General features: G+C 29.7%; 3 protein-coding genes across 9 annotated transcripts in view; 1 reads left to right on the plus strand and 2 right to left on the minus strand.

Annotated features, from left to right (window-relative positions):
* TfAP-2 (transcription factor AP-2) overlaps nt 1-16,242 on the plus strand; it is a 71,985-nt gene extending 55,743 nt beyond the window's left edge. For 2 of the 3 annotated variants that reach the window (XM_035095314.1, XM_035095312.1), the window contains 7 exons: nt 2,416-2,604; nt 3,479-3,530; nt 8,482-8,680; nt 10,853-10,971; nt 14,605-14,746; nt 14,860-15,031; nt 15,183-16,242. In XM_035095314.1, coding sequence (XP_034951205.1) covers nt 2,416-2,604; nt 3,479-3,530; nt 8,482-8,680; nt 10,853-10,971; nt 14,605-14,746; nt 14,860-15,031; nt 15,183-15,320 — 1,011 coding nt within the window. In that variant the 3' untranslated portion in view covers nt 15,321-16,242. The remainder of the gene's footprint in view (nt 1-2,415; nt 2,605-3,478; nt 3,531-8,481; nt 8,681-10,852; nt 10,972-14,604; nt 14,747-14,859; nt 15,032-15,182) is intronic. The other variant, XM_035095313.1, reaches the window with a different exon arrangement.
* A 1,264-nt stretch (nt 16,243-17,506) lies between these two features.
* On the minus strand, nt 17,507-20,523 carry LOC118074243 (uncharacterized). 4 transcript variants are annotated; one of them, XR_004691201.1, is made up of 8 exons: nt 20,041-20,523; nt 19,789-19,965; nt 19,330-19,723; nt 19,072-19,265; nt 18,664-18,996; nt 18,458-18,586; nt 18,258-18,393; nt 17,507-17,523 (listed from the first exon to the last, which is right to left on the minus strand). XR_004691201.1 is itself a non-coding variant. In XM_035095317.1 (7 exons), the coding sequence occupies exons 1-7, from the start codon at nt 20,233-20,235 to the stop codon at nt 18,319-18,321; spliced, it is 1,488 nt and encodes a 495-aa protein (XP_034951208.1). In that variant the 5' UTR covers nt 20,236-20,523; the 3' UTR covers nt 17,565-18,318. The 4 variants fall into 4 exon arrangements, 2 of the variants coding, with proteins under 2 accessions (XP_034951208.1, XP_034951207.1); XR_004691200.1 differs by lacking the exon at nt 17,507-17,523 and adding an exon at nt 17,565-18,036; XM_035095317.1 differs by lacking the exon at nt 17,507-17,523 and having other exon boundaries at nt 17,565-18,393; nt 18,467-18,586.
* A 232-nt stretch (nt 20,524-20,755) lies between these two features.
* On the minus strand, nt 20,756-23,198 carry LOC118074221 (uncharacterized). Of its 2 annotated transcripts, none has more exons than XM_035095273.1 (10): nt 23,041-23,198; nt 22,899-22,964; nt 22,631-22,821; nt 22,346-22,564; nt 22,184-22,267; nt 21,822-22,106; nt 21,593-21,746; nt 21,290-21,527; nt 20,929-21,199; nt 20,756-20,866 (listed from the first exon to the last, which is right to left on the minus strand). In XM_035095273.1, exons 1-10 carry the CDS (start codon nt 23,089-23,091, stop codon nt 20,815-20,817), a joined length of 1,611 nt encoding a protein of 536 aa, XP_034951164.1. In that variant the 5' UTR covers nt 23,092-23,198; the 3' UTR covers nt 20,756-20,814. The 2 variants fall into 2 exon arrangements, with proteins under 2 accessions (XP_034951164.1, XP_034951165.1); XM_035095274.1 differs by having other exon boundaries at nt 22,631-22,835; nt 23,041-23,084.
* Between the last annotated feature and the right edge of the window lie 79 nt (nt 23,199-23,277).

Consider the following 23,277-nt stretch of genomic DNA (forward strand, 5'->3'; position numbering starts at 1 on the left):
AATTATCTAGCGGTAATGTGAAGTACGTTGCCTAGCATCATGTAGTGGATTTTTTAATTGACTAGTAATTTAAACTACGTCAGATAGTAACGATAATGACAACATACAAATTACTATTACGATCGTAAAATTAACTATACTAACTTAGTTAATATTACCATGTTACAACAGTAGACTTAATTACATGAAAAAAAATCAGCTAATACTCATGAAAAAAATTCTTTTGTTCTTATTATTTGTCCATTTAAAAAACATATTTTACTATTAACATAAATTTTTTATTGCCTTTTAAGTAAACATTTAAATATTTTATCCATTTTAAAAATCTTAACAACATATTTCTTGTAATTATTTAACATATCAATATTTTTTGCCATCAAGTAAATGTAAAATTCATTTCTTCAGAATCATTTTTCACCAAAGAATGTAATGAATGAAAGCGAATAAAAATTTAAACCAAAAAAAAAAAACTAATCATAAACAAGCAAAATTCTTCTTATTATCTTTAAGAGCTTAATAACGAAAAAAAAGTCAAAGTTTTAACACATAAAATCTGTTATCTTTGAAACATTATGATAATCTTGATTGCAGCATACCAAATCTTTAAACAAAATTCCGTAATAGATTAAAGTGCGCGTATTGTGAGTTCTCGGAACGTGGGCTCTCTCCAACAAATGTATGTCTTATGATCATGATCAGAAGTGTCTGTACCGTGTGCAAGCACAAGTGCAGCCTCAGGTATGAACAGCTTGGGTATAATACAGAGATTAAATTAACTGGAAAAGGAGGTAATCGCACGCGCGTACTCGTATAGCCGCAGATCCTCGTGGGTGATATGTATACTTGAACGCGCTTACATATATATATGTAGGACCAATTGTCTCGTTTCATGTTTAGCCGCAAGCAAAGGTTTCAATAGTTTATTTTACTACAAATTTAATCTTACGTGGGAATTGGGTTTGTAAATTGCAAAAATGTCATATAATGCTGCCAAAATAGCTCTCCAGATGTTTCTTTCAATGATATTATTGTCTTTATAAAAATACAGAGAAGATAAAAAAAATCATTCCAGAACTGACACGAAAATTATCTTATTTTATAAATTTAATAAGAAGGATATCATGAATGTAAAAAAAATTATTTTTTTTAGTATAAAAGAAAACTCGTAAATTATAAAAATAATGTTAACATTGTCAAAATGAGTATTTTAGTCAATGACTTTTATTCCCTAAGATATTATTATCCTAAAAATGACACGAGGTCCGGTACAAGCTGTGTATTATCATGATGGCCAAAAATTAGCATAATTTCAAAAGAATCTTCCGTTGTTGGTTGGTTCAGCAAACAAAAATGCACGAAAATTGTTTTCTCGTGCTTGTTCGCTGATGCTTGTGCCACTTTGACTGCCGAAAAGAAAAAAATTACCGTGGGCCAGTTTCCGTAAGGAGAATAATGATCTCGGTGGTACGAATGCATTAATTGCGAATGTCCCTATATCCTTATGCTTTCGCAACGATCCTCCAATAAAAGTCTATACGGCTTCCAAGTCAGGAATTGACTGAAGCAATCACGATAAAAAGGATTTGTTAATAAATAGTTCTCTCACAGTTATTTTACATTTGGAATAATCTCCATCAAATTCACACGATTGCAAATTTTTTAGCATGACAGCTATGAGAATAAAATTCATTCTTAATAACAAAGTTAACTTATTTATAATAAAAATAATTTTTTAAGCTCGTTAAAAGAAAGAATAATTCTCCAGCTAGAATAAATAATTTTAAAAATTATGGCTATTTGCCTTTGGGTAGAAAAAAAGACCGGTTACTTAGCATTTTGACACTACGTTAACCTTTTCGACTTGCCCAAAATACGCGTGCTCGATTAGTAACTTTTGATATTCCATTTAAAAGATGAGGACTATGAAATTAGAATAAAAAAATAGTCGAGTACGCAGATGGAGTCCGATTGTACGTGCTTGATCGTTTAACGATATTCATGAAAGAATGTGAGATGAATTATTAATTAATTCTAGCTACAAATGGATTAAATCTCAACATTCAGATACACGTGGAGTTAAACTATAGCGGAAGCAGAGAGTGAAAATGGATAATTATCATAATATTAGTGATTTCGGAGCTCATGCAAGAGCTTAGGCTACAACAAAAAATGTGGTAGATAGAAAGAGAAGGAAAATAAAACTGACGATTCATCCTTATCTTAATAGAATCACGCTTACAAACTATATTGGCTCTGATTCTTTAAAGTCATCGGCGTGACGCTACGAAATTCGATCAAGAGAAGTCGGCAACGTTGCTTGTCGTTTCAATATTGCGTCGATCAATAGTACTATTAATAAATATCGAAAAGAAATATAACTTTATGTTGATTAAAATAATTTTTTATATTTTCTAGACAAACATGCATACATCGTTTCCGTACGATGGAAGTCGTGGAAGTGCGGGTGCAGGTGCTACAGGTGGAAGGGGCGTTGAATATGGTGCTGTTCGTCGTCCTGATGCTCTCCTACCACCACCAGGACTCGATCAAACAGATCTTGTCTTACACTCAAGTCTTGTTGACGACCCCCAGGTGAGCGACGATGTACGTAATCGCAAGGCGCATTTTTTATATTATATTTCATTAAAAATATTTCACGAGTAAATCCGATAATTGACGATTGTAATTGTTTAATAAATCACTGAATTATTTTAACAACTTTTACTGACAATTTATCCAACAAAAAATGTGATAATATTCAACTGATTGCTCGTACTGATAAAAGGAATATATATTGATTACATAACAACGTTGCGAAGAATTTAATTTCGTATCTACTTCCATGTCGAGCCCTCCCTTTGATAATTCCAAAGTATTCCGACCAGCTACAACTTAAAAAACAACTTTTGCTCCTCATCGTTGTTATGCATTAAATATAAATATCTAAATACTGCTGCCGGAAGTTATTTTAATATTTTTTGAAAATATTTTGACATAGTGAAATAATGAAAATAATATATTGAATGAATTAAACTTATTTTATAAATAATCGTTTTTTTTTCTTTTAATAATCGCCATGTCACTTTAATTAATGTAGGTACTGAAAAAATATTTATTTAATTAATTTATAGTATTCATTTAAACTTGAATAAAACAGAGACAAAAAAGGTTTGCCATGAAGCTTAGAATTTGATTAAATTATTATTATCAATTAATCAATTGTAGCTCTTGTTTGAAGTATTATTTTAGCAATGTGTTCTAAAAAACTGGTTTTTTAAATATTAATTAATACTTGGAGTGTTTTTTAAATTTTAAAATTGAAATATTTTAAATTAATAAGATCCAAGATCTGGTTTTATTTTCATACTGATAAATTGTTCAAGGAATAAATTTGTAATGATCTATAAATATAATTTTTGTAGAAAAAAATATTTTCTATTTATGCCTCATGTATTTATTAATTTTTTAATTATTTCAGAATACTAATGTCGACGATGGAGGGTTCATGAACGACTTGCCTCTCTTAAAAAGTATGTATATCTAATATTAAATGTTTAAATCAAAAAGGCGTGTGTTAAGTATCATTTACAGCTACGTGACTAGAATACATAATTGGTAATTGATTTTCCTCGCTTTGATTTCGTTAGTTCAATCACGGAGTATTGATAGGAGTAGCTAGATCGAATTCGAAATATAGAGTAAAACGTGAAGGATTTTACGCAATACGAATGCAAGTCAATTATATATCTAGGTAACTAATTGAATAACTTCGACCAGATATCTATTTATTTCATATAGATCATTTTAAAATAATCATTCCAAGTAAAGTGTAATGATTATTTAATTATTGCAAATAAATTTATGTGTTAAATAGTTAAATTATTACCAATTGTCACTATTCGAAATTTTTGTTTATTGCCAAGAAAATACTTTTTGATGTATTTGTGAATTAGTTGATGGAAGATACCATCTGAAAAATGGTTAATAATATTAACATTAATTATCGAATTTGATGCTATGAAAGAAATCAGGAAAGAAACTATGAAACATAATGAGTGCAGATAGCAAGGAGAAAAGAAGTGTTCTTAAACAGCGAGAATACCTAGCAAATAAAAAATTTTATTTGTTTAATTATCATGGTTATGTTGATTATTTTTTTCCCCTTAGCAGTGTCCGTTTTGACAGTAGTATAACAAAAATACAAGGTATTGAGTTACAATAGAAGTCAGGAAACGAGGGAAACTCAATTTGGAAGGGACTGCGGTTGATCACAGTCGAACTACATATAGAGGTGCTAGATTACCCGCTTATTAAGCCACAACGGTTATTTTCTTCCCCTATTCATATTTTTTGCATTTCATTCTGAAGTACTAATAAGTTCTCACTTACGAAAATACTTGTCACATGTTTCGAAAATTTTAGTTCTGGTTTCATTATCATAAAAAAATTAGCTGACCATCAGCAATGAATTTAATATTGATAAAATTTATTGAGATCGTCTAAATAAAATTTTTTAGTTTCAGTAATGATTCAGTTAAAGGTTATATTAAAAAAGAATAGTGCTTTCATCAGAGTTATTAATTTGTTACAAAAATATATCAATCATTTCTAATAGATAATTAAAAAGCATTTTGTGACTGCAACATAACACGCCCATTAATTTAGGAGTTAATAAAGTCTTGATCTTTTGACTAAGAGAGAACAAGAAAAAGACACAAGAAATCTCAGCGAGAGTTATATGTGATTGATATTTTTTTTCATGAGAGGAATGGGAGCTGAAGCGTATATTCCTTTGTATAATGGGGCAGCTTGACAATGGTAATAAAGGACAAATGCTATAGAATTACCAATATAGTCAGTAGAGAGGTTAGAGTCCTCGCAAATACTACGTATGAGGTGTGAATACAAAAAAAAGTGAACGTGCCCGCGGGCATATCGAATTTCGTTATTGTCATTATAATTTTCTTGGCGGGTAGTAGTTTTTGGGGTGGTCCTTCACCACAGGGGTATTACCTACAGATGGCTGTTTGTTCAAATGTCATTGAGGGTTATTATATGCCTTGTTACACGCTACATACTACACTCGATAGCTTATTTTGATGTGGACATGTCGTCAATTTTTTCTTTACCCACATTATCATATACTCTAGACATATCATTTATTTATTTAGCTCATTCAAACGAAATGCGAACAATATAATTTTCTATCCATTACTAAAATGAAATCGAGATAGTGATGAATCCTGACCAGCTTATTTCAATTCTAAACCAAGTATTTTTTTAATACAATCATTATTTTGTCATCACAAACATTTCTTTAAAAAAAAAAAAATGTCACTGAATGAACGGATAAAAAATTTTTTTACTTAAAGTATACTCAAGATTTGAGTCAGAAGAAAAGACATTTATTATTGAGTATTTCTTGCCAACACATAATATAATTGCGAGAGAGGTCTAGCAAAGAACTGATGATTAATAGAGATATTATGTGAAGTGATTATTATTCTGAGGAATAGATTAATTAATAATATACGCAACTCGAGCGCAAGTACACTGGATGCTTTGACTCATTCGAGCAGGTAACATTCGAAAGATGGACGTAGATCGTTAAAGATCACTCACCCATCAAGGCCTTGGATTAGTTGCTTACATAAACATCTCTCGTTTTATTAGATATATTTACTTAGTGTACAAGTAATATCTCTAAATGCGGCAAATATCTCCTTTTTATCTTCAATCATATAACGTCAATATAAATTGATACAACCGTCCGATTACTTTCACGTTTATAATGTTGATAATTGATCATTAGATTGTGCTTAAGTAGATGTGAAAATGAATGACAACACGACATGAGGTTGATAATTTATTTAAAATTATCTAAGTTTCACAAATCAATCTTTAATTATTTCAAGCGATTTGATTTTCACTCGATAAATTTGAAAAGTATTTACGCAAAAGTTTGCCATTTCCGTCAAAATTTTTTGGAAGTCAACACACGCACAATTTCCTCAATAATCGGCACTGCCGGAAGCCAAACCAATCGTCATGAGTTCACTTATGTCGTGATCTCGATTGGTTGGTCTTGGAGTCTAGGGTGTGACTTTTCGACCCTTTCTAAAGGGTCCAAAATACGCCCTTAGGCCAGTTAACGGCCAGCCACTTCTAGAACAATTAATTAATAATCTCTTTCGTTTCCAATCATTGGAGTATACAATCATATGAATTCTTCTCTGAACCCTACAAATATGAATTATTCCCTGACAATTCAATCATCTTGTTTGAATCATCCGTTTATTTAATAAATTAAAAAGTTATCGAATATTATAGTTGATAAATTTTCAAATTATCATTTCAAAAAAATGATTCATCTTTGATAGCATGATTGGCCAAAAATTGGCATGAAAAAATCCTAGACTGAAAAATATTACAAAGTGTATTTAAAAGGACATTTGAATTCAATAAATATACGACCTCCTATATAAATTATTCCTCTATAATTTTTAACATTTCGCAAGATGGTATGTTATGCTTGTACAGAGACAACGTGACAAAAGATCGAGACAGAATTTCATGTCGTTTTACTCGAGATAGATGCCTCAATGATAGTGTGTCGGTCACGCAGCAGGGACACAAAAAAGAAGAGATAAACGAGAAAGAATGAAAAATTGTCAGATCTATGTACATAGTCGCAGATTCGAGAAAGTTAAACCACTTAAATTTTTGCAATCATTTGTTATCGAGCATCAAAAAAAAACACTTGGGTTTTTCTAGAAAAATTATTCAACAGTTCTTTATTATGTTAATTGATGAAACTAAAATGAAATAAACAAATGACGTCAATAAATCTATAATCATAAATTATTCTCAGTGATTATATTCTAATAGTTATGATGAGACCTTTATTTGAGGATGTTGCCTAATAATATTAAAAATCTTAAAAGAAAAAAAAGAATTTTTTTAAGTGGTCGATAGAATTAATTCAAAAATTGATTAATATCACACGATGGGCAAGAAATGCTATCATTCACAGTTTATTATCCTGTTCTTCTTCATAGCTGGCTCGTTCACTTCCGTTGTGAGAAAATTACAGAGAATTACTAATAGCTATCTAAGCAGAGGCTCGCTACTGCGCTTATATACCCGTTTAAGTTGATTCTTCATTCGATTTTTGATCGCTACCACGAATCATCATTTATTAAGTGTATAAAATTGATAAGACACTTCATTTTATATAGCTTCTAGTGTGTAAATATATGATTTCCGGTTTTTAACGAGCAAATAAAATATTTTGCAAATTACAGAAAATAAATAATAACTTGCAAAAATTTTTTTTTTCAAGTATTTTGAAAATTTTTACAGACAAATTGATGTAAATTCAATAAATAACTTGACCTATTTTTATTCAATTAATTTTTTTTACACCACGAATAGAGGATTAGCAAAATGATAACTCAGCATGAGTGAAGAGCGTTGATTTATATAATTGAAAAATGAACGAAGGGTGGAGAAAATGCGCGCGTGCTCGCCGGAGGTATTGGCCTCAAGGCGATAAAATACTAGTTAGATACTGAATAAAATGTTATTGCGAAAAGATACGATATAAAATATTTATATCATAGCTGAATAATCGCGAACATTTAACAATCGGTCATCATCATGACCTCAGACTATCATATCTCACGTAAACGATCACTCATCAACACACGATTCATGCCAATACTTAATATTAATTTTTCTCCAACTTGTGGCCTATAATTTAATGTTCTCACGATTGGAAGATACTCGATATTTGCTGCAAATGATTCTATTGTAATAAAGAACTCTGAAATAATTAAATGGAATATTAAATAAAATTTATTTTATAGATAAATATTATATATTATTGATTTATAGAGTTTCTTATAACTAGCAATTTAGCTATTTATTACATTAATAATGTTAATTGTTGTGCAACTCATCGTGTACTTTAATGTGTGCGAAAAATTAATTGATGATTTCTCTATGAAAACTATAATTTTAATTTAATTTTAAATAAGCTAATAAATAAATATCTGTAATAATAAAAATGTTTCAGTAAAATATCCTAAATAAACTAAAAAATTATTGAAGATTCTGAAAACTAATAAATAAAAGGCAAAGCAGCTGATTTGGCAATAGCTTCTAGAAGCCTCCGGCTCTCGAACATTTTCCCGGAGTAGATATCAAGTTTTAAGACTTGCAAGCATATTCTACGATGCTATAATAATATGCCTTGACCATAGCATCCCTCTAGTTTCCAATATTAAGCATTCCTCAACAACGATGTAATAACCTTCTGGAAATAGCAATAAGTGTCTGTATGTGTGCGATTAAAAAATATATTTTATTGCCATTACTCATAGTGGTTGAATATAAAACGTTTGATGGTTATTTTATTGCATTATTAGAAGCGTAAATAATTGTACGTGCTGTGATTAATTAAATGATAATTTGTTTCAGATATAAAACAATCAGATAGAGGAGAGAAAGGGATGCTTTCTGGTAATACGCAACCCCTAGATGTGTTCTGCTCAGTACCAGGAAGATTATCATTATTAAGCAGCACTAGCAAGTATAAGGTCACGGTCGCAGAGGTTCAAAGACGACTCTCACCGCCTGAATGTCTCAACGCGAGTCTTCTAGGTGGTGTCTTACGAAGGTGAGGCTCAATAGTTAAATGTCTTGATGTAAATCTTACTGATAGCTAGATGAAAAATAACTGAACAATTCCCACCGTGTGCAAGCTTGAGACGTGATGACCCTAGGTATGCTAATGATGCCCACATTTGCCTTATGATGCTTGTTCATTCATGCTTATGATATTTACAATGTACTTTCTTCATTCATACTTATAACAGTATACTTTATCTACGATTAATTTCAAATTTCACGTCAATCCTACTTGTGATATCTCCAAAGTGATCATCTCTTGTAGCTTTCACATCAGCTTACGATATGAATTCAAAGATGTCAAGTAACACTTCATAAAGTTGTTTTTTGGAGAATAATTGTCTCCCGTTAATCAAGCAATTAATTGCCTATTAAATGATTCGGATTACAATTTTAGTAGTTTGATAAAAAAATAATGATTATCATCAGAGAAATAAATTTATTTCTAATTATTATTCATCATGGACTGATTTTTTTGTCTCAAGTATTTAGATATCTAAAACGTAATAATTCTAGACTGCTTTCACGCACAATTGTTACCTACACGAGGTGATTGTATCCGGTAAATTATACATGTATAAATTTCTAATATAGAGACGCAATTTGTCTTTTTCGTCTGTCAGACTGACAGATATTTATGTTGAAATATGTATCCCATGGATCCTCAACGAAATGATTACGATATTAGCACACATGTGTAGCGATTTAAAGCGAACGTGCTCAACAGTATAAGCTTCATTATAATCTCGACCCAAATTATAATAACCATAATAAGTGAACACTAATAGTAATAATAATAATAATAATGAAATCAGCGCTTAAAAACAAATGAATTTAAAAAATAACAATAAAATACAAAAACCAAAAAAAAATACCCGCGTATGACTGAGCTTACCATAACGGTTCATCTAACGGTAAATTAATATACCGGGTTTTTGTAACGCCTTATCCACCCAACGTGGTCCAACCACGGATAGCCCCCTGATTTATAACTTTCCCAGGAACTCTGGTCTTTATCTGATCCAGTGTTTCGCTCGGGCAGAAAACTATCTATTACGCAATGCTTTATCATGCCAAGGCTTGGATAAATTAGGTACTGGTGCGAGTAATGCCACATCGACATAAATTTAAAGTCACCATAACGCCATAGTTTGCCGATGGTTTAGCCCTTAACCACTTGATCATGCAAATGAGAGTAATCGTCTTGCTGCAGTACAGCAGCACTGTCAATCCTCAATTATACCTCAAGAAAAACGAAACGTCTCTCTGTAGATATACTTGTATGTTAAAAATATACCCGATTAAAATAGATGAAAAATTATGATTAATTATAGAAATTGCACACCATGTCAATGTTGTAAAAATAATTGATATCATATAGTATTTTTAGCATTTAATGCAAGTAAGCGGTGTAATTTAAATTCATCTACATCACAATAAAAAATCTTTTTCCATCGATAATTTTTTTTTTTATTCTGTCTAATTAACATACTAATAATATTTTATAAAATTTAATATTTAATAAAATTTGAAGAGACAAATTTTTCATTGTGATTTTTCCCCATTTTTATTGCTATATCCGCCATTACAAAGTGTCAAAAAAGTACGTATCAATAAGTATACTTGTATTCATTATATCGGAAAAAATAAATAATCGAAAGGATATGACATAAAATAAGAAGAAGCAATGTCGGCTAACGATCCTTTAAGACTTCGAACGAGATACTGAGCAATCAGGAAAGATCGCGTATCGAGAAAAGAGGGTCCTCGTCATTCCAGTAGTAGGTATAGAGACGAGGAATGATCAAGCGACGGCTAAAAGAGGATATCGTCGCCAAGACAAGCCTCAGTAATGAGTCAAGCATGCTTCACATCACGTCCTGTAATACTTTTCCTTCCATCTAGTGAGTAAAATTTTCCTAATCATTTCAAAGCTATAATGGCATTTGAAAGATTGTAATAAATTTATGAGTTTAGATTAATTATGCAAGTAATAGGTTGATTGAGTGTTGAAAAATAAAAGTGCAAAAGTAAAAACAGTGTCTTATCGTGCAATACCCAAAATTTTCTAATAAATTTAATTAGACATTCTTTTAAAAATAATTTATCTTAATACTTCAGGATCTATTATTCAATTTTTAACAACAATGATTTTTTTCAGAGCCAAGTCGAAAAATGGTGGCCGATTACTGAGAGAAAAATTAGAAAAAATAGGATTAAATCTTCCGGCTGGAAGAAGGAAGGCTGCGAATGTAACTCTTCTAACGTCATTAGTAGAAGGTAAATATTCAAAAAAATATTACTCTAAATAGTGTGAGTTTGAAAAAAAAATTTCCAAGTTAATCAAATGGATTGAGTGACGTGAAGGCTTCTGTATAAGTTGGATCACTGATCGATTGGTAAACAAAATCTATGAGATAAAGAATACATATATCAATCGAGTAATGTTTATATCACTAGTGGATTGAGATGTCAAGTTGATACGCACGACTGCGTGTCTTTTTTTATTCATCTTACTACTGGAACGTATGACTGTTAATCAAAAACATTACTCTCCGCCTATAGTCTACACATATAATCGCACTAAACGTACCTACTCAAGTATTATATATGTATGATTGGATGCACAGAGATGAAGAGAAAAGTTAACATGCAGCGAGAGCTCTTGATTCGAACCCTAACTGCCACTTTGTAGTACAATAATTTAGAACGTTGTCAAACTTTATGTATTCTTCATGGCATTGATTATAATTTATGAGCATTACTCTTATACCCATATAATTTTTTCTGATAATTGATGTGTGATAAACATTGATTTTTTAAAACATAACTTAGCTGTAAAATTTTTAATACTTCATCCTGAACGGTTGGTAATTTAAAAAGAGTGCAATTTTCATATTTGTTTAATTAAAAAAAAATTCCTTGCAGTCAATATTAATTTTTGTTTGGAATCAATTTAGTTATTTTTAATTAGTCATTTATAATTAATTATTCACTGACATTTGCGATATGTTAGACATGTTATTTTAAGTTGAAGTCATTATTATAATAACCTCATATACATAATCCCATGTAATCATTAAATTTCAACATTAATTAAAATTATTTAAATTAATATGAAACATTAAAAACGGAAAATATTAATTACTATCTTCAAATAACGTCAGCAATACTTTTGATGTCAAATTTAAAAATACTTTTATAACTTAATGGATCCAATGATGCTCTAGATCTTGATAAAAATTTTAAAAATCGAGAAATAAATTTTATCGAATAAAAACGGATTAACATAATTAACCCTGATAATTTTTATCCAATTTAAATCAATATGTTGTCTCAAAAAATAAAAAAAAAAAATAAAAAAATAATAAAAACCTTGACAAATATCTGCATAAAGTATTAAATAAAATAATGAATGTAATATTCTCGCCCACACAGTGTATATTAATTCTCTTTAACTGATTATCCTTACGTTTATTCATGCCGACGATTTTAGTGAACAATAAAAATGCCCGCGTTTTTTTTTCTCGTCAAAGCGACTACTCAAAGACTCGCAATTATTTCTAGAGCTACATAGTACAATGACATAAAGCAGGAAGAGGTGTAAAAGGTGCTGAAGAAAACGCTGAAAAGAAAAAAATAGAAAGAGTACGATGCTCACGAGGACGATGCCCACGCACGTACATACGTGACGCGCTCCTTGTGGTCCTCTTCAACGTCGGTAAGATAAAGAGAGAGAGAATCCCTAACGGCGCTGCGAAAGTGTGGGAACCGCCTCTTCCATTACATACCTCCTCTCTTCCTCACTTCATCGACTCTCTTGGATACAGTGCAAAGGTCCTGAATCGACACAGACGTTCAAGTCTCAAGAGTCAAGAGAAAATATACATCTTCAAGGTAGATGACCAATCGACTTGAGATGAAGTCGTACAGTGATGAACATAAGAGTCTTGAATCATTTAAGATTCACCATCTTTGGTACCAGAATAAATTAATTGATAAGAAAAATTATTAGGTCAACATTGATGCATTGATTATATCCAAAAAGGATATCTAAATAATCAATAAAACTATCAATGGAAAATAATTAATAACATTCAAGTTGAAAAATAAAATTTAAAAATTAATCAAATGAAATTACATTTGTATGAGATAAATATATTAAATAAACCTAAATGATTTAATTCTTAGAAATTTATGCAACTCTACATGAATTGTTTCAAGAAAAAAAATATAATTAATAACAATAACTATAACTTTTATTCAACATACAATGTTTATAAATGGCATAAAGTAATGAAATGAATCATTCAAATCGTGCTGAGGAATTTTTGCTGATGCATTAGATACAACAACATACTAATAAAACTGGAATGATTTATTAACTAAAATTGATTTTCAAGACATTCAGACATAAAATAGACAATGATTTCAAAGTTGAATTTCAATGGGTATTGTTTAAAATAAGCAAGTGGTTAAATAAAATGCTGTCTAATTCTAAAAAGATAATTTTTGCAAAGGATTTGAATAGATTAAGTGTGCTACATATAAAGACTTGGAGTACTCGCGAGGTCAGTCACCGTAACGATGAGTCTTAAGAAATATGAATCGTGGGCGGAAATAAAGTAGAAGCTGGTTAAATCATTTTCTATGACACGTGAATACAATAATTTATATATGCTGACAAATCAGCAAGTGTGGCTGTGTCAATAAACAATATTTCCAGTTAGAGAAATCGTTAGTCTTAGAAAAGATACAATACCTAATGTAAGTAGAGAGATTCAAACACCCTTGGTGTGACAGTCAACAATTCGTATATCTCTAAGTATCTCAAAGATCACCAATCACGTTCACTCAACCACAAATGCTTCTCCATTATCTCAACTATAATGGTGAAACTCCCGCACCAAGATACTTCAAGTATTGTTTTGAACATTTTCTATACGTCATTGAGTAAATGATTAAATGGAAAAGAGCTAGAAGACATAATGTTAATGTATATTTTCGAGATTTTTTCTCAATAAGGGTACTCGACAAAAACAAATACAAAAGAATATCTCTTGAATTGGTAAATCGAAAGTAAGTTGAAACATGAGACGATGAATCTTTGCACGAAACGTGATATAAATTCGCTTCCCTTTGGCCACGATTCTCCTCTCTTGACAATGAATCCTCATCATGAGTGTCACCAAGCCTCGAAATAAGACCTCGTTACCGGATTCTCGAGATTGTCGCCAACAACTCAACAGCGTATAAATCTTACACTTTCACATTCGTTAACTTTGTAATCAAGTGTAACAAAAAAAAAGCCGTATTCTGCCATTTTTAAATGAATTATAACCGAAAAAATATCTGCCTTTAAAAGAAACTGGTGAATTCATTTTGAAGAAAATCAACACTTTTTACTCTCAAACATTTAATATCATTTTTTTAGATGACAGCTTGGTTGATAAAAAATTTGAATTATTTGCTTCATTAAAAAATAAAAAATGTTGGAAAAATGGATAAACTCTGTAAATTAATGAAATAAAAATTTTTTTGATTGAATTATATCTCTCAAGATAAAAACAGGACAATCCTTGTGCAATCTAGTACCCTCATTATCACGTCAAGTCTCAGTGACAAGACACGTGTCACTCTGTACGTACACCATCCTACAAAAACTAGTAAAATCAATGGAAATCGTTTGACCATTTTTACATCAACGTTTCTATAAAAAAAAAAAAAATTAATATCCTAAGAATGCCTTTTTTTCTATTGACAATTTTATACAGATTTATAATAAGAATTATCGTAATGGGGTGGCTTGAAAAAAAAGAGATGTAAGAGCTTATGAGGAAGAAGGTGAATGAACGAAAAAGAGAAAAGATCGTGGAGCTAAGAGAACTGAAAGTAGCACGTTTTTTGTTGCAGGTGAGGCTATTCACCTTGCCAGGGACTTTGGATATGTTTGTGAAACAGAGTTCCCGGCAAAGCAAGTTGCCGAATATCTCAGCCGCCAACATTGTGATCCTCAGGATTCTTATAGGAGGAAAGAACTACTCCATGCCACCAAGTATGTATTCATTTTTTATCATCTATCACTTCCTGACTAATAAATAATCCAATAATTTATCTGACATCAATCAAGTCAAGTTAAACTAATGAAATTACCTTATCTTTTTCTAGACAAATCACCAAAGAGCTGATGGACCTGTTAAATCAAGATAGGTCACCTTTATGCAATACAAGACCAGCGTATATTTTAGACCCAAGTATACAAAAACATCTGACTAATTTTTCGTTGATATCTCATGGCTTTGGAAGTCCTGCAATTGTTGCTGCATTAACAGCAATTCAGGTAATATTATCAACTATTTATTTACAATCAAAATCATTCTTAAGTAATGTTTATTACTTGTTGAACACTTTCCAGTATTGAAACTTGCAATTTATCTTTTAAAACAAATTTTTAAAATTCTAAATGTTACTTGAATGGCACATGATTACAGAAATTCCTGGCAGAATCGTTAAACCACCTGGAAAAAGTGTATCCAGGTAATGGAAGTGGAGTAACGAGCAGTCAACAATCAAATCTGGACGCGAATAAAAACAAGGATGGATCTTTAATGAATGATATGAAGAAGTGACGCCCGAAAGACCCGCCGACCTCAAATGTGGTCACTTCAATCGACCATTCATGGCCCTACAATTAACTAATTTTCACTTAGTCTGTGACTAGTTAACGAATGTGGACCACTAATTGTTGTAAATTAAACTCGGAGGTTGGCTGGTCAGTTGAGATAACAAATCATTCAACTGCGAGTTCATTATATCATCATAATAAATAATAATTGTTTTTTAAATAATATATATTTAAAAATAAATTCTAATGTCAATAAGATTATTTGTATTAATCAAAAGTTGACAAAAGGAACAAAGCAATTTCATTGTAATGATGATCAAATCATTCCATCATATGCATTTATTGTATATTTTTTAATTCTAAAATATGTATATATTAATTTACGATTATCTCTTTTGCCACTACCGAATAAACCTAATTTAAAATAGAGAAATGATGAATATTTATGCAGAATCGATTAATCAAATGATTTGAAACCATTTACGATTAATAAATTATGATTCGTTTATATTTGCAATATTTATGTTCACTGATCTGGAAAATCACTGTCATTAGAAACAGAAAGGTGGTGGGATTTCTGTCTTATATCATTTGTATCTCTATTTTTGTATTCTTTGTGTTATTTCTATTGTTTTCATGATTTAAACGCACAAATTGATATTTTCGTCAAAAACAAAAATAAAAAAATCGAAATATTATTTCACATTCATTGTGCCAACGCTGAACCATTGCCATTAAATATGTGCCAATTATAATTGTTTGAAGTGAATAAGGAAAACAAAATAAAAACTATGAAAATAAAATGACAGCCAAAGTTGCAATAGATTATGAAAAATTTTGTAAAAAAAAGGAGAAATTCCAAAATTAATGATAAATAATTGAGGAAAAACAACTTAATGTAATAAAAACCTGATTATGTTAATTGATTGTCGGTTTGCATTGAGAATAAAAGTATTCTTAATAAGAAAATTATGATTTATAAAAAGAAAAAATTTTTATTTAGATTCATATCAAATAAGAAATCGATTATATTAAGAATTTAAAATATAGTTTTTGAAATTGATGTAAATAGATTTTTAATTTAAAAAAAAATCCAAAAGATGAAATTTCATTTTAAATTAAAATTCTTCAATAACTACTAATAATTATTTTCTTATCAAGAATAATTTTTTTCTCTAGTTGCATTGATGTAAAGTCGAACGGCATATTAAAATGGTAACAAGTACAAGATCGGGTAAACCTGAGACATATCTAACTTTGTAACTAAACCTTAGATAAATATATATAAATATATAAATAAATATATATTATAAGAGTAAGATTAATTATAAATGAATATAAATATATATATAAATAAATATATATAATAAACTTGAGAGCATTTCATGTTCCGAGAATATGTACAGAACATTTGATCTTTCTTGTGATATAATCATGCATTGTCAAGTAATCAATTGATAAATGCTACATTCCACGTTTTTATTAGAAACGTTATTAGCAATTATATGCATTCAATTAGCGCTATTGGAGCGCACACTCCGTGTTTTTGCTTGAAGGATTAAAAAAAAAATAATTAATACAAATTCATGCTCGTCAGGACGTTATAATTATTTTGTTACGAAAACAATCATCAATCGTTCTTTGAAAATTTTAAAATAAAAAACTGGTTGGAGTGTTAAATTGGTAATATTCATACTCGAGCCAAAATAGAAAAATGAGTAGTGGTAATTAGAAAATATTTGAGCTCCACTTTGACTCGTGACTTAAATAGAGGACTTAGTAGATTAATTAATTAAGAATCGATAAATTAATACTTATTTATCTCTAGAAAAAACGTAGAAAATGATCTTTTCTACTAAGAATTTCTGTGCCAACTGTGAAAATAAACGAAAAATGTTGTAGACAATTTTGTTTCAAGTTAAAACATCAATCTAATCTTGTAAGATACTCAAATATATCTTTATGAAATTATATTGAATTTTAGTAGCACATTATATTCCGATATTAATACGGTTCATTTTTGTATATTGGTGTGTGATAAATAAATAAGAATATTGTTTATAAGTAAGCTAATTAATGAGTATTGATTTATCAAACTAATGATCCAAATCCTCTTCGGTATAGAAAAATTAGTAAATATTAATTCACCTTGATGTCGTCTTTTAAATAACTCGTCATGAATTTCTCAATATACTCACGTTTTCATTCTAAAAATAATAAAAAAATGTATTAATATCAAATTAGAATGTAAAACTTATAAATTTAATTATTTTTGTACACATAATGAAGTATAATATCGTTTGGGTCTAACCTAGTCTGAGAATTCCTGCACTTTACGTCTTCAACTTAAAACTTATTGTTATTACACTAAAAATACACTCACTAAACTTTAAAATATCTTGTCAATTAAGATCACAATACACAATAAATGCAGTAATATCACGTACACCCGGCATAATATAATTTTATATTTCAAATCAAGAAAAACACAATAGTTTAATAACAATTTTTATGTCAATTAATACATTAAACTTTAAACTCTGTGATTTTAATAAATTAATAATAAATCATCTCATTATTGAATATAAATTACGTTTAAATTATAAGTTGAAATTTATAGCGTCTAAAATAATGCTAGATTGAAATCGATGATAGCGTTAGCGTTGTTTTGCGAGTGGAACGCAAACAGAAGTGAACACTAGCGCTCTCACTCAATAGAACTAAAAATTAAAAAATTTTTTCAACATCTATCCCACTAATTTATAAAAAGTTTTATAAATAAAATTTATTTTTTATATTTCTTAATGATGATTTTTTTAGATTAATCGTATAAAAATTATTTGGCAATTTTTCCATATCAATGATTTGAATATTTCTATAAATATTCCGTAACAATTTGTGACATGACTTTTTTACAATGTATATTGATGAAAATATATACCTTAGCCACCAACAGACTCATTTTTTAATTTTTAATCACAGTAACTAGAAAATAAATTTTTTTAACTATCAGTCGTTGCATAATTCGTTGAGTCTTCGATACTTATTGTACATGGAACATACTCATGGTCAGAATCCTATAAAGAATCATTCATTAGGAATGTTCATTCGATTATTTTTTGTATATTTGCAAAGTCATACCGTACTAACTATAATTTGTTGATCATCTCCTAAATTAAGTTCATCAACTTCTCCTTTAGTTAAAATGATGACAGAATTTTCTGGTACATTATTTTCATCAATGTATGTCAATGGAATTTCAGATGAAACCTGAAAATAATACTTTATTTGAATCGGTATGTTCAATAACTTTTTAATAATTAAAGATTCAAATAAAAAATATTCACCTCACACAGTGTAGTATCAGAATCATTTTTTTGTTCAATTTCTTCTTTGACAATCGATTGTATAAGCTGTGATTGTCGTTTAGGATTTTTCGTCCTATCTATTTTTTTATTTTCTTGTTGAAGCCGACGCCATATAGTAGTTTTTGGAATATGGTATGCAATAGCTGCCGCTGCTTGGGACATTTTGCCTTCCATACAAGCAGCAACAGCTTGTTCTAAACGCATTTGTTTCACTTTTTCATCTTCAGTCTTTCTTCTCTTCCAAAAAGTCTCTGGTAATTTTCCTTGATCTACTAATTTCACTTTATCACGAAATAACGTTGTCTTAGGTATCTAATAAAATAAATAATCATAAAGAAGAATAAAAAATTACTGATAAAAGTAAATTTTGATTATAATGAAACTAACCTGAAATTCTAACGATACTTTTGTTAGATTCTCTCCTCTTTGTAAAGCTTTTATAGCAGCTTCTCTTTTATCAGAATCATATGATCTTTTAGTTTCCGATCTCAGAGATTGATAATTTTCTTTTTGAATTCTCCTCCATAAAACTGTTTTTGGTATGCTGTACAATTCAGATGCATGTTGAAAACTTGAACCACCTTTAACAACAAAATTTTAATAAATTAAGATCTTCTAAAAATTGTTATAAATGATTTAACTTACTCATGACTGCATTTATAGCTGCTTGTAAACATTCAGCAGGATATTCATGTCTAGTTGTATTTAATTGTAATCCTAACGCTTTAGCTCGCATGTACAATGTTGAACGTGGAACATTATTTTTGGTAGATGCATCTACTAAAGATAAACCTGCACGAACATCACTCAAAGCCATTTCGAGCATATCATTATTATACTCTTTTCTGGTATAATCTCTTCTGCGTTTCCGTTTTTTAGAAATTTTCTTGTGTGATGGCTCACTCAATGAATAAGTTTCATCAGTATTTGGATCACGCTCAGCAGGTTTCCAGGCATTATCAGATTCATTTGAATCACCTACCGAATCTACTGTAACTTCTTTACATTCATTAGATACGTCATCATCCAAACTCTCAATCTAAATATTAAAAAAAAACAGTTTTTTAATAAATAAAAATTTTCAAAGATTTAAAAAATTTTTACCTCCATAAGCCCACATATTTTAAGTAGATGTGCGGCCTCTAATAAACTGTTGATGTTTTCAACAGGTATTCTGACTTCACCACGATAAGAAAACTCCACTATTGACTTCATGTCTTGAGGTGAAATATCACTAATTATAATTGTGGGATGATCTTCAGGTGTTTCACTGAGTATTTCCTTTAATAGACAGAATCTTTAGTTATTAAAAGAAGTTCAAGATTATTGAGTAGATAGTAAGGAGTATTCATTTACTTGAAATAATGTACTACAAGCACATAAAACCATTCGGTGAGCATGAATTCTCTCACCAGCAACAGAAAGCGTCACGTCAACCATACATCCATCATTAAGAAGTTGCTGCACAACTCCTGACAAATGATTTTCATAGTCACACCATGTAAAACAAAAATTTTGTTCATCTTTACTTTGAGTTTCAACGTCAGTCATACTGTTTCAATTTCGTTTCTCCAATAAATTGAATACAAATCAAATGAAATGTTTGTTTTGTAAGAGAATCTTGGAGGAATTTGGAACAAGGACTAGTGCACTGATAATACGCTATCAACCATAAACTATACAAAATAAGCTGATACTTGTTATCGATGCATTATACAAAGCAAAAAAAATTTGCAAAAACTAATCTAGAATTATATATGAAAAGGAATCAACTTTTTGCAATAATTGTAATTTAGCAATAATAATAAAACTCAATTTCCATAAAAATAGTTACTCAATAGTGATCATCACGACACCTACACTTTTAAAGAGAAGTATCTGAACGGATGAGCCATATTGCTTATTCCAGCATTCACTTCCGGTGTTTAAAGTAAAATAGTAAGGAGTATCTCACTCAACAAAATACGTTTATAATTATAAATAATCTAAAAAAGAAAAACTAAATGAATAGGAGTTTTGTTTTCTCTGTGAAGTACTCGTTTCATTCTTTAAATGTTAATAATAACAAAGATCTAATTTTTGAATGTATTTTTTTTTTCAAATTATAAAAAATACATGTAATAAATGCTTTTATATTTTTGGGATCATTCTTCTTGCAGCTGGTTGATACCATTTTTGTAGCCTGAAAAATTATATTTTAAATTTATTCTTGAAAATCTTAATGTGAGTTATGATTAATTTTACCTGGTTTTTTCCTCACAATCTTCTGCTAACGATATTTTAGCTTTCATATCAATAACAAATTCAATATCATCTCTGATCATCTTCAAACGTGCACGTTTTGCCGATACTATTGACCCAATCGGAAAATTAACAGTTTCTGCTACATTCTCCCATAATGAAACAAGTGCTGAACCCGATTCATCTTCAATTCGAATATTGCGGCATTTTACACACCTATTGTTACTACGAACATCAAGTAATTGAGACATCCATATCAAAACACCTATAGCATCTAGAAAATTAAAATGAATCTTACTGTCAATAATTCTTTATTTTAATTAAAATCTTCTCTCATTAAATTTATCTTCTAGAGAATACATACCAACACGATCAACGGACCGTATAGAACTTTTTATACTTTGCAATGACTTATATTTTCCTCCATTATAAGTCATCATGGATGGCATTACTGGAGGATGTTCGTATACACGAGTATTATCTAAATAAAGTGCGACTTTTGAAGACGGACGAAAGTTTAGCTTGTATCTTTCATTTCCAGTTGACATTGATACAGGAAGTTCATCTACTACAGCATTTTCTACTTCTATTATGGCACCGATCTACAGAAAAAAAGATTTTCGAAAATGTTACAATCAGCGCTTTGTAGATAAAATCATCTTATTACCTTAAGGAAATTATTTATAGCAGTACAAATAGGCTCAAAAATGACACAAGAAATTTCTCCAGATGAATCTTTTAAACGACATCGTCTGTAACTGCATCCTCGAGCACTTAAAGTTATTGCTCCGCAAATTTTAACACATCCTCGAATCAAAGGACTGAAATTTCTTTTTATTAGGTCTATTATTCTACTGATTTAAAGAATGAAAAGTTTAGAAAATTTCAATATTTGCCTGTTTTTTGTTAATGTTAACGATGTTATCAAAGAAGCTGTTTTGCCATTTCCAACAAAGGCTTCCAGTTCAGTAGAACTTATTTGTATATTTGGACTTTTATTCTCTGATGGTTGAACATTTGTAACCTGTGATGTGTGATTTCTTACATCTGAATTTTTATTTTCTGATAGTTGAACATTTTTAGCCTGTGATTTATTATTTCTTTCATATAAACTATTATTTTCCGATGTTTGAACAGTACTTTCAGCTTTTGATTTCTTATTTCTTTCATCTGCAAGTGTTCTGAAAAATTTAATTCCACCAATCAGCGTATTAGTAAATGATAATTATCAATTAATTTAACTGCTACTGATAAATACTGATTTATACTCGGATTCTTATTTTCAAATGGTAGAATAGCCTCTTTCACAGTAACTACACTATGTAATTTAGTCTTTGGTTCCCTACAAACATTAATATTCATCAATTTTCAACTTTTCATATAAGTCATTTTTTACGATAAAAATAGTGACAAAATTTACACTTTTTTCTCAGTAATTTCTACTTTTTTGAACTCGGATTCATTGTCAGACTCATCTGTACTTTCTAATTCAGGTTCAGAACACTTTTTGTTTTTTTTTCGATGTGGAAGCATTTGACGTGTTGTAACTTTAGCTGTCATATTTTTCGAAGGATTTTTAAAGGTTGTTCCATTAAAAATTTCAATGTCATTTATCCCAATAACATTTATATAAGTTTCTCTAGAAATTAATTTTATTTTCTTTCATTTTGATGTACTCGAGGGTAGATGGACATTAAAGACTTACAATGGGTTTTCGACAAAATATTTAGCTTCAAATTGGTGTAAATAATAATGTTTTAGTTTGATAACTGGCTGAAACACCAAGTCTTGTATGAAAATTTCTTCACTAAGTGATATTGAAAACATTGCCCATATTTCTTTTCCATTTCTTTCTTCAAGTATTAACCAATATCTATCTTTGTCTTTGTCAACTTCCTTCGAAAATATTTCTTAATAAATTAATAGACAATAATTTATTATGAAAATAAACAACTCAGACATAATTTACTTACTTTAACTTTGAGAATTAATAATGGGCATTCTTTTTCACCATGCTGATCTCCATATTCATGAATGCCCTATTTAACAGGAAAAATGAAGTCATTGAATTACTATCACAAGAACTGTCATTTTATTTACTTACAAAAAAATTACCTCTATAACATTCGATGACAATTCTAATTTATTTTCCAGGCGATTTAACATAATGATTGTTTACTTTATTGTGCTCCTTAGGCCGGCAATCATTTGAGATTCTAAATAATTTTTCTCTGATTAGTTCGATTTCCGACCACTACGCGGCTCTAGTTATTAGGCCGCACAGTGGTGGAAAATTGTTCTCTCACGAATGCAAATCGTTTAGTTTTATTTACACACAACTGATATCAATTT

This window comes from Chelonus insularis, unplaced genomic scaffold (assembly GCF_013357705.1).
Source record: "Chelonus insularis isolate UGA/USDA-ARS -01 unplaced genomic scaffold, ASM1335770v1 contig_133_pilon, whole genome shotgun sequence".
NCBI lineage: Eukaryota > Metazoa > Arthropoda > Insecta > Hymenoptera > Braconidae > Chelonus > Chelonus insularis.

What these genes read in the sequence shown, in the direction of transcription:
- LOC118074243 (XM_035095316.1), bottom strand. Translation starts at nt 20,235, where the DNA reads ATGACTGACGTTGAAACTCAAAGTAAAGATGAACAAAATTTTTGTTTT. An exon ending in AGCTATAAATGCAGTCATGA is followed by an intron (nt 19,266 to 19,329) that starts GTAAGTTAAATC and finishes TTGTTGTTAAAG; the next exon opens with GTGGTTCAAGTTTTCAACAT. An exon ending in CTGATACTACACTGTGTGAG is followed by an intron (nt 18,587 to 18,663) that starts GTGAATATTTTT and finishes TATTATTTTCAG; the next exon opens with GTTTCATCTGAAATTCCATT.
- LOC118074221 (XM_035095273.1), bottom strand. Translation starts at nt 23,091, where the DNA reads ATGTTAAATCGCCTGGAAAATAAATTAGAATTGTCATCGAATGTTATA. An exon ending in TGTCATCGAATGTTATAGAG is followed by an intron (nt 22,965 to 23,040) that starts GTAATTTTTTTG and finishes CCTGTTAAATAG; the next exon opens with GGCATTCATGAATATGGAGA. An exon ending in TATTAATTCTCAAAGTTAAA is followed by an intron (nt 22,822 to 22,898) that starts GTAAGTAAATTA and finishes ATATTTTCGAAG; the next exon opens with GAAGTTGACAAAGACAAAGA.